General features: G+C 36.8%; 1 protein-coding gene across 2 annotated transcripts in view; it reads left to right on the top strand.

Moving 5' to 3' along the window:
* The window catches only part of ephb1 (EPH receptor B1), a 207,052-nt gene that overhangs the window by 168,382 nt on the left and 25,202 nt on the right, over nt 1–13,468 (top strand). For both annotated transcript variants that reach the window (XR_016090951.1, XM_088913568.1), the window contains exons 10-12: nt 5,241–5,363; nt 5,678–5,925; nt 8,586–8,801. Coding sequence is in view for 1 of the 2 variants with exons in the window: in XM_088913568.1 (XP_088769694.1) it covers nt 5,241–5,363; nt 5,678–5,925; nt 8,586–8,801 (587 nt within the window). In the remaining variant the exon portion in view is untranslated. The remainder of the gene's footprint in view (nt 1–5,240; nt 5,364–5,677; nt 5,926–8,585; nt 8,802–13,468) is intronic.

Genomic DNA, 13,468 nt, shown 5'->3' with positions numbered 1-13,468 from the left:
CATATATTAAATGTAATGATCACTATTTCTTGCATGAGATCATTTACACACTGGTGTGCCTAATGATTGGTTTTAGAGATCTGTAACTGGTTCAGCTTGTTGGTCTATAAACTCATGACTAATGTCATATCACATTGCGCTTTCTAGGCAGATTCTGCCTGCGGGGTGATGTAAAGACAAAAGAAACATCCCATGGATGCTTCCATTCTAAGGATAAATTTGAAGAGATAGTGGAGCTGTTCTGCAAGCCCACAAGAATAAAGCGAAGTGTAATTTTATGAATAAAAGAGAGACCTGCCAGTTATGATACATTTGTCAGTCAATCTTGAAATGAAATGAGACCACAGGACTCCTTTTCTAAGTGTTGAGACATTACAGTGCTTCAACATCCATGACAGATCACAGATATCTCTAGAGATATGTTCGGGAAGAACCGGTTGCAGCAGAAGAAATTAGCTTTTAGATTTACCTCCTTATCAGTTTGTCATCAGATGTCGATTTATGGAAATTATTCAGCCAGCTTGCTGAAGAATTGTGTGTCCTTTACAGAATTTGAGGTTATCTGTGTGGCTGATAAATGCCCGCCACTTATTTTTAGTCATGTATTACTGAGCCGCACAGGCTGAGAGATTTGTAAAAATGTCTTCCTAGTCTGAACATATGAGATTTATGGATATATAATACACATACATGCTTGTAAAGAACTAGAATATACTGCATTTGAACTGCATGCTCATTTTAGTGCTGCTTAATCCATTGTTGTATATAAAATACGTATTACTCTGAAAGGAAATGAAAATCAATAATGTAATACAGTATATACAGTACGTGGGTCCCCTCTTATAAACTACCTATACGTTCTATGGTCTTTTTTTGCTTGTAGTTTATTAGTTTTCTTACAAGAATTATGAGACGCAAAGTTGTCATTGCAAAATTATCGTAGTTGACTGAGGGAGGACTGATAACATCAGCTGCTTGATCGTGATGTTTTTATTTTACCTGCTATGTTTGTGCTGTACATTATTCTGTGAGACTCCAGTACATCTGTGTTAATTGCTATTTAGTCATTTTATAGTCGTGTTATTTAGAGATTCCAGGAAGAAACAAAAAAAAACTTTTCTTAGCAGAGTTAAGATTTTATTTTTTCCCCTGAATTATCTCCCAAAAGTCAGCATTCAGGAGTCTTTTCAGAAGCTTTTTTGTTGCCAGGACACCTACAGTAGGTAAAATAGTTTTTGGAACAGATACATCAAATGAAACTCAAAAATGCACAAACTACCCCTTTTAGTAATGGCACATTCTTGATAGTCCCACTGACTTGTGTATCCCCACTTGGATTTGACAAGGAAATATAGTATCAGACATTGAACTGTGAAAACAGAAGTTTAGGGTGTGGACTGCTTTAAAACTGTGACTTTGTTCTCCGTTATGGTGTGTCACCTTGCTTAAGTATCCACAGCTCTGACCTTATTCAGCCGTAGCACCACAGACAATCAGCTCACTGACCTCGCTGACAGGGTCCCAGATGGATACCAGACCACTTGCCCAATAAACGCTCCCACAAATCAGGACGAGCAACTCGCCCATGTAAATAAATGGTAATTTGTGTCACCACTTATAGTGTACAGATGTTGTTAAGTGGTGTCTCAGAGGATTAAGTGCCACAAGAGCCAGATGGAGTCCTATATGATGAGAGGGAAGGCAGGCATGAGGTGTCACACAGGCTTCCTTCACTTGGCTGGCCATAATGAATACTGCATATTGGCATTTGTGCTGGTTACATTTGCACATCTGCTCTTCTGGTCTGTTGCATGATTATATTTTAATGCAATGAAGGAAATCAGTTTAACATATGGGAGTTTTAGTACCTTAATTCTAAAATTTATTGACACCAGATAGCACGTTGCATTGATGGCTTTTGACAGCTTGGCAAATCAATCTGTTGTCTCAGATTCCATATTCATACAACTTTTTCCAAGTGCAATGTATTGCAGTAAAATATCTGTCCTGTCTTTCTTGTTTTTTGAACAAACTAACTCTTAACTAACAGTTTCATGAATAAAGGTTTTTATTACACTATCCTTATTAACTCTACCAACACCTTAGTATACTCAACATGGAATGATTCAGTTACACTATGGTTGTACTAATAAGATTATATTTTGGAAATGGGATACGATAAAGAATAGCATGACTTAGTGTAGACTCTCTACTAAGGCACTTTTATAGAAAGAACAAAACAGTACATCATCCGCTTTGTGTGCTGAGCAAGCACAGATCAAGGATGCATAAAATATTTACGTACATATCTATTTATTCTAGCAGCTATAAAAAAATGTTAAACAGCGCTATAAGGAAAAATACAACCTGTAAATTATATATGAAAGGCAGATATGTTCCTGTAATAAAAGCAATAGGTTCTATCTGTGTTGTTTACTGAAATGGAGACTACATAATGGCTGATAATATAAGTGCTTGTTGATGCTGAGAAAGCCATTATGTGATGCAGAGCTGCTGTTCCAAACGGCTGAATGAATTCTTTAATTTGAGTGTATGGACTTGCTTAATCGTCAATTACATCCAAGCAGCCAAGGTTCAAAGCAATTAGAAATCAGTTAGACAGAGCTTCCACTCAAAGAAATGAAGACTGTTCTTATATTGATTTACGTGGACTGAAAGTCTATCATGCCATATCCCAAGTTTCATTCAGGACTCTTTCAACATTGTTTTTTATAGACCTTTTCCACCTATCAGTTATAGGCTCTTCTGATTCATCTCCTAATTTAGTAGAAAGTTGTGTATTCTGGGGAAGGTAGCAGAAAGCCAGGGCCTTTCCCAGAAGCACAGGGTGTACATTGGGACTGATGCACATAGCTACAGTACTCTTCCCTTGGATGGAGATTCAGTTCCAATCAGGACCAATGAGAGAAAAGGATAATTCAGAATAAACTGTATCTAGCTCTCATGTCTTTGAGAGATGAATGAAAGTCTACATGCTTATGGGAAGAGCATATGAGACCCACTTATGCCGACACCCAAAACTGGAATTAACCCTTGGAGCTACGAGGAAGCAAACCTAACCACTGTGTCTCCCTCCACAAGAATTCATTCTACACAGAGAGCTTTCTAACAGCTTCACAGATCAGAAACCCTGAATCTATGAGGCTGGGTAACATAATGCCACAAAAGCAGGTTTAATTTGCAGCTGGGGGGTACTTCCAAACTCGAAGCCTCACCTGTGAACTTCATCAAAATATATACATTATTAAGTGAAGATGGACATAAGAAAGTTTGCAAACTGGAAGAATCAAAGTGAAAGATTTGGCCCATCTAGTTTTGTTAACAGAATATTATCAACTTTGAATGCATGGCTGAGTAACTTATTTCCAGATGCCCACAATCCTTTGTAAATAAGTGGCTTCTACTCTGAGTTTTAAATGACTTCCTGTTAGTTTCCATTGCTGTCCAATTCCTTGTCACTCTTAGTTCTTAAGATATCTCCAGGGTAATGTTGTCAGTGCCTATGAGGACTTGGAATACCTAAATCTGGTTCCCTTGTAATCTTCTCTACTCTTGACTTAAAAATGCACTTATACCTTTTTAGTATCATGGTGACCAATTATGTTAATTAGGAGGTTAATTAAATTAGGTTTTGCTAATGCTTTGTACAATTTTAATATAATGTCCCTTTAAACATACAGTATGGATATTACTTACCTAGAAGATGAAAATGTTGTCAATATAAATGCTTAGACCTTTTTCATAGCTACCTTCCTCAAATGCATTGTTTGTCATTATACTGTATATATTTATAATATATAAATTAATGCTACCTAACACCTGACGATTTTGAATTTTCTTTGCAGTTTCTATAATATTTACTAATCTGCCTATTTAAGTATTTCAGCAACATGCTTCTATCCATATCAGAATCTTCACCACTAATATGAATTAGTCATCCAAATACAGATCCCTGTGGTACTCTGGTAATTTCATCACACCAGTTTGTGCATTCATGTTTTATCTGTACTGTTCCCTTTCTACCAATTAAACAGTTCTTAATCCAAATACCATCAATCAAGTGGTTCCAATTACATTGCAGACTTCTGCTAATGCAGTATCTTGTATTTCTTGTACATTGATTCTAACACACCTCCTTATAGTTATAAGTATTTAATTGTCCAGTCCTCTGGCTACTTGTTCTTTTTGTCCTGGTGTGTTTTTTTTTTGGCAGTATTCACTATCTTCCTTGTAAATTTTCTTTGGATTCTTGTGCCTCAAATTATAAATATAAATTAAATATATTTTTAATTTTTTCTGTAGATTCTTGCCCCAAGACGATTGGTGCACATCTCATTTAGTAATCTGTCACACCTTTACATTAGAATGGTTCCCAGTGGTCAATAAAGCTTAAGTCTTCCTCAGCAACCAAATGCTCACCTATGTGTTGTGTGTTTTGATTAACACTTCCAGTTATTCATCTATGTATTATGCAGTCAGAATTAACACGAAGAACGTCAGTTTAATCTTGCTCTTCAGTGTGTTGCCAAGATCTTTGACTCTGAATTGTCTTGATGCAAAGAATACTGTATGTGCCAGTGATGTCTGGCCCATCAAGAACAGCAATAATTGGGTCTGCATTGGCATTTGCTTAAATTCTTTTGACAATGCTATTTACATCTACTCTAGGAATGCTGTCTTAAATACTGATGTTGACTTGTTGTTGAGAATCTTTATAGTTGATCTGACTTGCAGGTCATGCACAAAGTCTTGTCCTTGACTGTAAACATTTTTGCCGTTATTCTATAATAAGAAGGGAACAATTCTTTGTGTTCTTAAGTTGACTTCAGAAACAACAGTGTTCACTTTCCATTAACTGCAGACAACAGCTCACCCTTAAAGTTTTTTTTTACTGTTTTAGTGTTTCACTTCTGTTACTTTATGATTCCTATAGGAACCTTGGAAAATGGGTTAATTGGCTTTTCAAAGCATATATTCCTTACACAGTATGGTATATGCACAGTTAAGTTATGAGCTTTGTATGTACCTGTACATACTGTATATAGCCAACCTCAAACTAGTTAGAAAGTCTAATATTATTATTTAATATTATATCTTCCTCAGATAATCTGTGGATTAATAAAATATCCAGCATATGATTTTTTAAACACAAAATTATGTAGAGCTTTTTTGATACATTTACATTCTTTCATCCGTCTGTTTCCCAACTTACTCCTTAGGCTCTCCTGGGATGAAAATTTACATTGACCCTTTCACATATGAAGACCCAAATGAGGCAGTTCGAGAGTTTGCAAAGGAGATTGATGTGTCCTGTGTGAAGATTGAGGAAGTCATTGGTGCAGGTACAAAGGATGTTTGTTATTCAGGTTTTCTGTGTTTGTTAGGTAGCAAACTACATTCATCCATTCATTAACTTCTCTCATGATTTGATACCTAAAATAGATTAATTATATATATGGTGGGAAAAACCAATGAAGCTGAAAAAATTGAGGTCATTTCCACACTGCTGGAATACAGCTTGTCTTGTCTTGTGTTGTCTTGTTGCTGGAATGGAAGTCACATAGCTATTTGTGGGGCTTCGTTTTGTGACTAGATGTTTTTTTAGAGAGTAGGCGAGTGTCCTGTGTGTGGAGTGACAGATCATTTGTGTTTCCAGGTGAATTTGGAGAGGTGTACAAGGGCCGGTTGAAGCTACCTGGAAAACGAGAGATCTATGTGGCCATTAAAACATTAAAAGCTGGCTATTCCGAGAAGCAGAGGCGGGACTTCCTGAGTGAGGCCAGCATCATGGGCCAATTTGACCACCCCAACATCATCCGGTTGGAGGGGGTAGTCACAAAGAGCCGGCCAGTCATGATCATCACAGAGTTTATGGAAAATGGCGCCCTGGACTCCTTCCTTAGGGTGGGTATTTATTATTAATTAACTTTACTTATTAATCTTATTTTTTTTGTTTAGTTAACCAAATAGTTGAGCTCTTTAAGCAAAAATTAAGGTTTAAACTGTAGTACACTGAAGGAAACAATACTGTATTTATTGTTAAAAACATCCTGCTTGATTGTTGAGATCAAGTCTCTTACCAATAAAGAAATTGAGTACAATATTTGCCATTTGGCTTTTAATTCAGGATTAGATTAATTTTTTGTACACCTGTGTAGTGCAAAAATATTTAAAATCCAGAGCCAACTTTAATTAAAAATACCTTTACCTAATTTTACAACATGACATTCTACCATGGAGTAGTTAGCTCCAAGATATGTCAGCTATCATGAGAACTTTGTGATAGGTGTCACTACTTGTACTTTTCACAATTAAAGTTTACTGTGCATGTTAAACTTTAAAAAGGCTCAGCTCTCAGCCTGACCTGTCTCTGCATAGGAAAATTCTTCTTGTATCCCCAACGCTTCCTCCCTTTGTCTGGCAGCATACCTCAGGACAATAGAAAGAGTGTTATGCCACAGAGACGTCAAGGTCAGAGTATCAGTGAGAGTACAATTTTAGAGGATTAGGTGTGTACAGTTTAGTGGTGCTGATCTGCAGCTTCAGGCCTCAGATGTGGGTATGAATGAGAAAAAACTATGAATGAGAAAAGGTCTCAGCATGTTGCCTTGGGCCTGGCTAATGAAGTGTTACTTCTCCCCAGCCCACACCTTCCTGAGGTGGGGAATCTGGGGGGCTCAGCCCAGTAGGAAAACTTGACCTACTTCTTATAACTGCAGGACTACTGCAGGCTGTCTCTTATTCTTAGGCAAGAGAATGAGAACGCAGGGCAGTCAGAGATGATCAGTTAATATAATGTAGTTTCTGGAATTTCAGTTTCTCTGTCAGGGATTACTTTTTGGGTTATAAATGAACTTTTTATCTAAGCTGAATAACTTTAAAAATAAAACAAAACAAACTTAGTTTATTTTAAACCACATTTCCAAGGTTAGAACAGTAAAATGTTTAAGGCCTTATTTGTAGCTTAATGTCCCATAGCACAATGTACTGTAACTCATTGCTACCAACAGAGAGTGTGTGAAAGTATGTCATGACCAGCCTTGATGTTTTTTATTGACTAAAAGAATGGATAGTTAATGATTCCAGTAGACTTTCTACTGTCAAAAATGAAGATTTCTTTTCTGTTAGACAAATAAATATCGCCAAATCAATATAGTATAGTTATAGTTAATGGATCCATTTCCTCTCCAGCTTGATTTGATGCTTGTTTGAAAGTACTCATTTGAAGTAAGTTTGCAGTGCCTTTGCTAGCAAGCAGGCTGACTTGTGTTTCATTGATTTTGATTAACCTGATATTTGTTAGAATCCATGGAGTAAAAAAAAGTACAGTACTGTATATCTGAATAACTATCAAGAGTGCTGTAAATAAGGCCAAGTTTGGTACATGCTACTACATTATCTTGAAACAATACTAAAGGAAATAGAGTATTGATGAAAGTGGCATGTACCATGAAACTGAAATTATATACAACACCTGAATACAAATATCTTCTTACCTGTAAATTATACTCAAGACATTGCCCTGGGGAAGCTACCTGTATGTTAAGCATTAATAAGCTAAAGATAGAACAAAACAGACTGCAACATTACTATCCAAAAACATTTCAATGATAAATGTTTAAGGCTGGTATTTTCCTAAAAGGACAGGACAGAAAGGTGAGTAGGAAAAGTAGATTTCAGGGATTTGTGGAAGTCAATTTTAAGTGGTATTACTCAGTCAAGGTATTACACAAAAACAAATAAAATGGAACAGTGTAGGCTTATCTTTTAGCATTGTATTACATCCAATTAACAAATCATATTTCTGACTAAAATCAATGGTAAGTCATAATAATGTAGGTGAACTGCATCAAAAGAATTAGGCTTTGCAAAACTGCACTCGCAAATGCTGAATGTATGTACTGTACCTGCTCGAGGCTCATGCTAAAATGATGTGATTTTTCCGGATGAGTTTTTTTCCTTTTGGCATTTTGTAAGTGGGGACTGATTTGTACGTGGACCAACAAAGCAATTTTGATATGAATTGCAACCTAAAGAAAAATAAAAAATCAGTTTTCTCATTATCATTGGTGAACCTTTTATATACAGTATACTGCATGAAATACAACACCTCTTGTTATTAAACAAAAATTGAATTTATTTTTATTTCATTAATTTTCTTGTTGCATAACCTTGTTGTATGTATTCCACCACCTGATTTTGTATTGTTTTCTCAAGCCTGCTGCATTGTTATTATACATGCTAAGCACTGCAACTAAAATTGCTTTTAAAAACACTATAAAATCTGAACAAGAAGAGATTATAGTGGGCAATCTATGATTGTTGCATTGTAATGCCCTACCAATAACCAGAAAGGCAATCTATTTGAATAATTTTAATTCCTCTGGATGATTTCTTTCAATTACCAGTTTAGAGAGCTATATTTAGTGAATTAATTGATTGCCATGGAAAATAATGATCAATTATCATCAAAGAGAACTGAGAATTATCTATGTATTAATGGAAATATACAGATGATATATAGTAAGGGCTTCTGTTACTACCCTGTTCTCCCTTTCTGACAGCAAAATGATGGCCAGTTTACGGTGATCCAGCTTGTGGGGATGATGCGAGGGATTGCTGCTGGGATGAAGTACCTGTCAGACATGAACTATGTCCACAGAGACCTGGCAGCCCGCAACATTCTAGTCAACAGCAACTTGGTGTGCAAGGTGTCTGACTTTGGGCTTTCTCGCTACCTTCAGGATGACACCTCTGACCCCACTTACACCAGCTCCCTGGTGAGTCCCCACTCTCACCTTTCTAACCCTTAATCTTACACCAAAACGAAAGGCTCATGTCAGGTGTAATCCAATGCTATCAGGCTTGGAGGACGGAGCATCCATGAGCCTTACCTACTTCCCAAAGAGTCTTCCAGTGGTACAGACTGCTTTACAGTATATATATATATTTTACTTCATTTACCATTTAATTACCATTGGTTAGCATTGAGTGAAAAGACGCCTGATTTTTGAAAAAGGAAATAGTGTTTATTTGTTGTTTTTGTTGGAGTTGTTTTCACTCACAGAGGTATTTGCTGGGTGATTTCTGTCATTGTTCCCCAGCAATCAACTGAATCTTAGTCATTTTCCCCATCTGGAACACACTGGGAAATGCTTTCTTTGTTCTTATAAAATATAGCTGCAAACGAGGGAATTGATGGAAAAAATAATGAAATGTAGTTTTGTCTGAGAATTGTCTTTGTGCAAACTTTCCTCAGTGTTATTTAGTCCTTAATACTTGTGTGCACAAAGCATATCTTTATAATGAAGGCTTTGTTGATCCACATATGAAGATAATTTTAATCAGGTGGTTTTGCCAGTAATAGACCTTCATTTTTATGTTTTTCTTTGGAAATGTAAAGACAAAAAGGAGCCATTTGGTCTCCAATCAAAAGGTACCTCAAAACATTTTAAAGCACTTTCATTTTTATCATAGACCTGTCTTTTTACAAAATTGTGTCCTTCTTACATAAAGGATAATAACAATAAATGGCCCAAACTGTGCTACCTTACATGTGGTTGAAAAAAAATATCCCTTAAGGCAATCAGACTTTTACATTGTGAATGTGTCACATTTTGTGTGGTTGAGTAAACATGCGCTTGTATTAATTGGAAGGCAAAACCATGCAACTTCCTATCAACTCTGATACACCCCATTTGGAACTTAATTACATCCTGGAGATATTAAAAAGACCATTATATCCATAAAACCTGGGCAGATCAGGAGCGTCCCTGTGTGGTATCTTGTAATTATCCTGTGAGGGGGAAACACTACTTCATGTGGAGCCAGTTGCAGGAGATAGTTTTTAATTAGGCAGAAGGAGGACCTTCTTTATCTGCTATTTTAATACACCACACACCGGTTATTTGTAGATGGCAGGTAAGCAATTCCCAGACCTCCGATTTCTGCATCCAAGCATGACTAACTCACTGTTTGCCTTCCCCATTCTACCAAGAAAACTGGCCACCCATGCTGTTATTTATTGTTGACGTGCTTGTCATTCCCTGTATCTCTGCCTGTACGTGTCCTGCACATTACAATTTATGTGCAAGCCTACACTGTGATTATGGAACTGCAATTAGGCCAAACTCTCATTTAACAGCTGAGGAATCAGTTCTGCCATTTGTCTCTGTATATTTGATGGCTACAGTGCAAACATCCCCTTTTGTGATGTTTCCTGAGCTCCTCTGTGTAAGCATATGCGCAGACAAACGTATGCAGTTTTAACTACATCCTCATCACCAGCCCGTTCATAAATGAATTAAGTTATTCTTACTGTAGTTTAAATGTTGATGGAAGCATGTTTAATTGATGTTTGGATCAGACGTGTTTTGTGTTTACACATACAGTATTGTGCAGCATTATGATATAGCCATATTAATGCTTAACTGAATAGCAAAGCAGTTAGTAGTAGAGTGGATTATATACTGTACATACATCATATCTGTCAAATCAGATCTCATTAACATACTTCTAGCTTTGCATTATCTGTTAAGGATTGGAATTCTGTTTTAGACATTTGAACTCTTGCTTCTTTGTTCTTCTCATACCTACGGTATGTGTAGACTCTCTGGGTTATCTCTGTAGTGAAATAAAGTAATAACTTTACAAGCCTAATTCTGAACAGTCACCTTGTGTTCTGACCTAACTTTGATGTACAGTTTTCAAGTTCCTATCACACATTTGTAGAATTTCTACTATTTATGGAAATGCTCTATATGATATGGTATTTTTCTGTAGGACATTGATCATTTGTGACAGAGATGTGTATGTTGTCTGGGTTCCATGGAATGGTTTTGCTCTTGTAATGGATATAGAAAATTGACTTGAGTGGATTCACCTTTGAGATTGAATACAAGCTTAAGTGAACAAGTTTAAGTGAAAGGTACCTTTAAAATAAGTTAAGTTCAGTTTCAACACCTGAGTGCTCATTGCTGTGTATGACTTTTTCTCAAGAGATCCAGATGAAGCTTTGATCAGGATAACATTTACTCTAAGAGAGTTTGCTGAATTGGGCTAATGCCTGACCTGATGACTGTGGACTCTGTACACCAACAAAGGAATGATAGACTACACGGTGTTTGCCACCATGGAATTAGTGCAGAACCTATTGTGCTCTATAGAGGAAGAAAAGACTGAGGTCAAATCCCCTTTGATACTGTAGCTCATAGACCACAATCTGAAGTGTTTGAAATGCTATTATTATTTGGATTTTTAAGATGAAGACAAGACCATTTTTTTGCTCAGTTCATGTTTATATAATTTATACAGAACACAATGAAAAAGAATTGATAAAGGATTGAAAACTTTGCCTTTTTGTACGTGCTTGGTGATCTGGGTACTATCTGCCACAAGCATATTGAATTTCTTTAGTGTTAAGGCTGAGATTATATTTGTATATAGTTATCTATATACTGTATACTAAGAGACACTAAAACACAACCTATGCAACTGGTTCCATTACTCATCATAGTGCTTTAATGCTTCTCAGTATATACAGAGAGAAATTAATTGTAGGTAAAGTTCTGTTTTAGTCAGAAGCTGATTATTGCCCTCAGTATATTCCTTCCATGAAAATGTCATGTTTCAGTTCATGTTTCTGTTAATATTTCTTGTATGGAGTTTATGTTTATAATGCTATATATGGAACACAGGGCACTATGATAGCTTGAAAGAAACTTTTAACATAAGATGTTAGAATGATGATGATAAAAGATAACAGATAAAAGTACTTTGGTTTTCTAATCTTAGTCAAGGGATTTATAAATCCTTGTGAAATCTTTTATTCACTTGGGGGAGAATCCTAACAATTGTTGAATGGTGAGACAGACCAGTGGAAGTTGCAAGCAGGAAAAGAAGAAGAGAGTGAGTCCTTGAGTCCATGTTAATTAGGCTTAATGCAATACTTCTTTTGACGCTGTGCCCTCAGATGTTAAGGATGAAGGGGGCAATCACAGAGCAAGGCCACTGAAGTAAGGCCAGGCAAATTAAATCTCTCTGACATGATATGATTTATCTACAACTGGACCTGCTCTGTAAATGACTCGCCTTTTTTCAGTCTTTGTCTTTCCTGTATCCCCATTAAATTACTACCAGCAGTCCATGAGGCCTTCGATATGCCACTTAATTGCATTTCATTAACCCTTCAGTTCAAATTCATTCAGAATGCAAGGGATGAGGTAGTAAACGCACCTCACCAAGTGTGACACCAAGGTGGATGAGGCTGGTGCAGAGTCCATAATTGATTTTCGAAATGATCGGTTACGCTGGCAGGGAGTTTCACGGCGCACTGAAATGCCATTATCCCAGCCCCCATCTATCCTCTGCCGTTTCGAAGCTGGTTTTCTTTATTTATTTTTCTTATTTATAACAGCTTTCACCTGAGCACACCCAGGAAGGCAGCTGGGTTGCTGGCAAGACAAACAGACCGTGGCTGGAAAATGCTTTCAGTCCTTTATTTAGCTCCCAGAGATGATGCTGAATTAGGCTGAAAGCTGAGGTCAGAGCTAAATTCAAAAGCCAGCAATGTTTATCCAACATCTTTGACCTACTTGACATTCCTTAACCTGTGCTCTCCTGGAATTTACAGTGAGTGTTTCTGTTGATGGTTCAAAACACAGTTGCACTCTTTTTGTTTGCATTTTGGACTTTGAATCGGGCAACATTAGATAAAAATATTTTAATTCGGTATTTTAATTTAAACTGTATATGAAAGCAAAGTGTGAGAGCCCCCTTCAATAATGCTTATCAACAGTTACTGAACATGTATAGAATCTGAGCTTGTTTTCTGTGCGCAGGAGTGTTTCACAATGCTAAATTTTACATACACAACTACAGGACAAAGAAAAGGTTTTATTTGTTGTGCATCTGGAAAACATGGCTTTGCACAGCAATGCAGCTTTGTGTATGGAGTTCGCAGAATATGAAATTGTACACTTCCTTTGAAGCTGATATAAAATAGATACACCTTCAGCAATGGGAAACAATAATAATTTGAAATCTGTGCCAGGCTTGGTGTCAGGACTAAGTACCCTCTTGTCCAGGCATGTATTTTTATTCATGTGCTCAGACAACAGCGGCAAGGACAAGACATCCATGGTAAATGGCTCACTAGTCAGGAATATTGCTTTGGGAAAGGTATGCATCTGCACGGTAAACAAGCCTGTCAATTTTGATCAGGTTTCCTCCTGTCCACACAAGAAGTGTTAGAGGAGATATTAAAAGGGAGAAAGGTCCCCGCTATTCTTTGGCAAGCCAAGAGAAATAAACCTGGCTGATAACCTGGCAGCTTCTATTAGAAAACTAGCTGGTCCACTGGTGTTTCAAATGGAAAATAAAACTACCTGAGATAGAAATAGGAGGTGCATGCCCTTTTCCTTTAATGCGATTTTCCTTGGTTATTGCA

Source organism: Atractosteus spatula, chromosome 4 (genome assembly GCF_055471065.1).
Source record: "Atractosteus spatula isolate fAtrSpa1 chromosome 4, fAtrSpa1.hap1, whole genome shotgun sequence".
Lineage (NCBI taxonomy): Eukaryota > Metazoa > Chordata > Actinopteri > Semionotiformes > Lepisosteidae > Atractosteus > Atractosteus spatula.
This window is presented reverse-complemented; position numbering and strand designations above follow the sequence as displayed.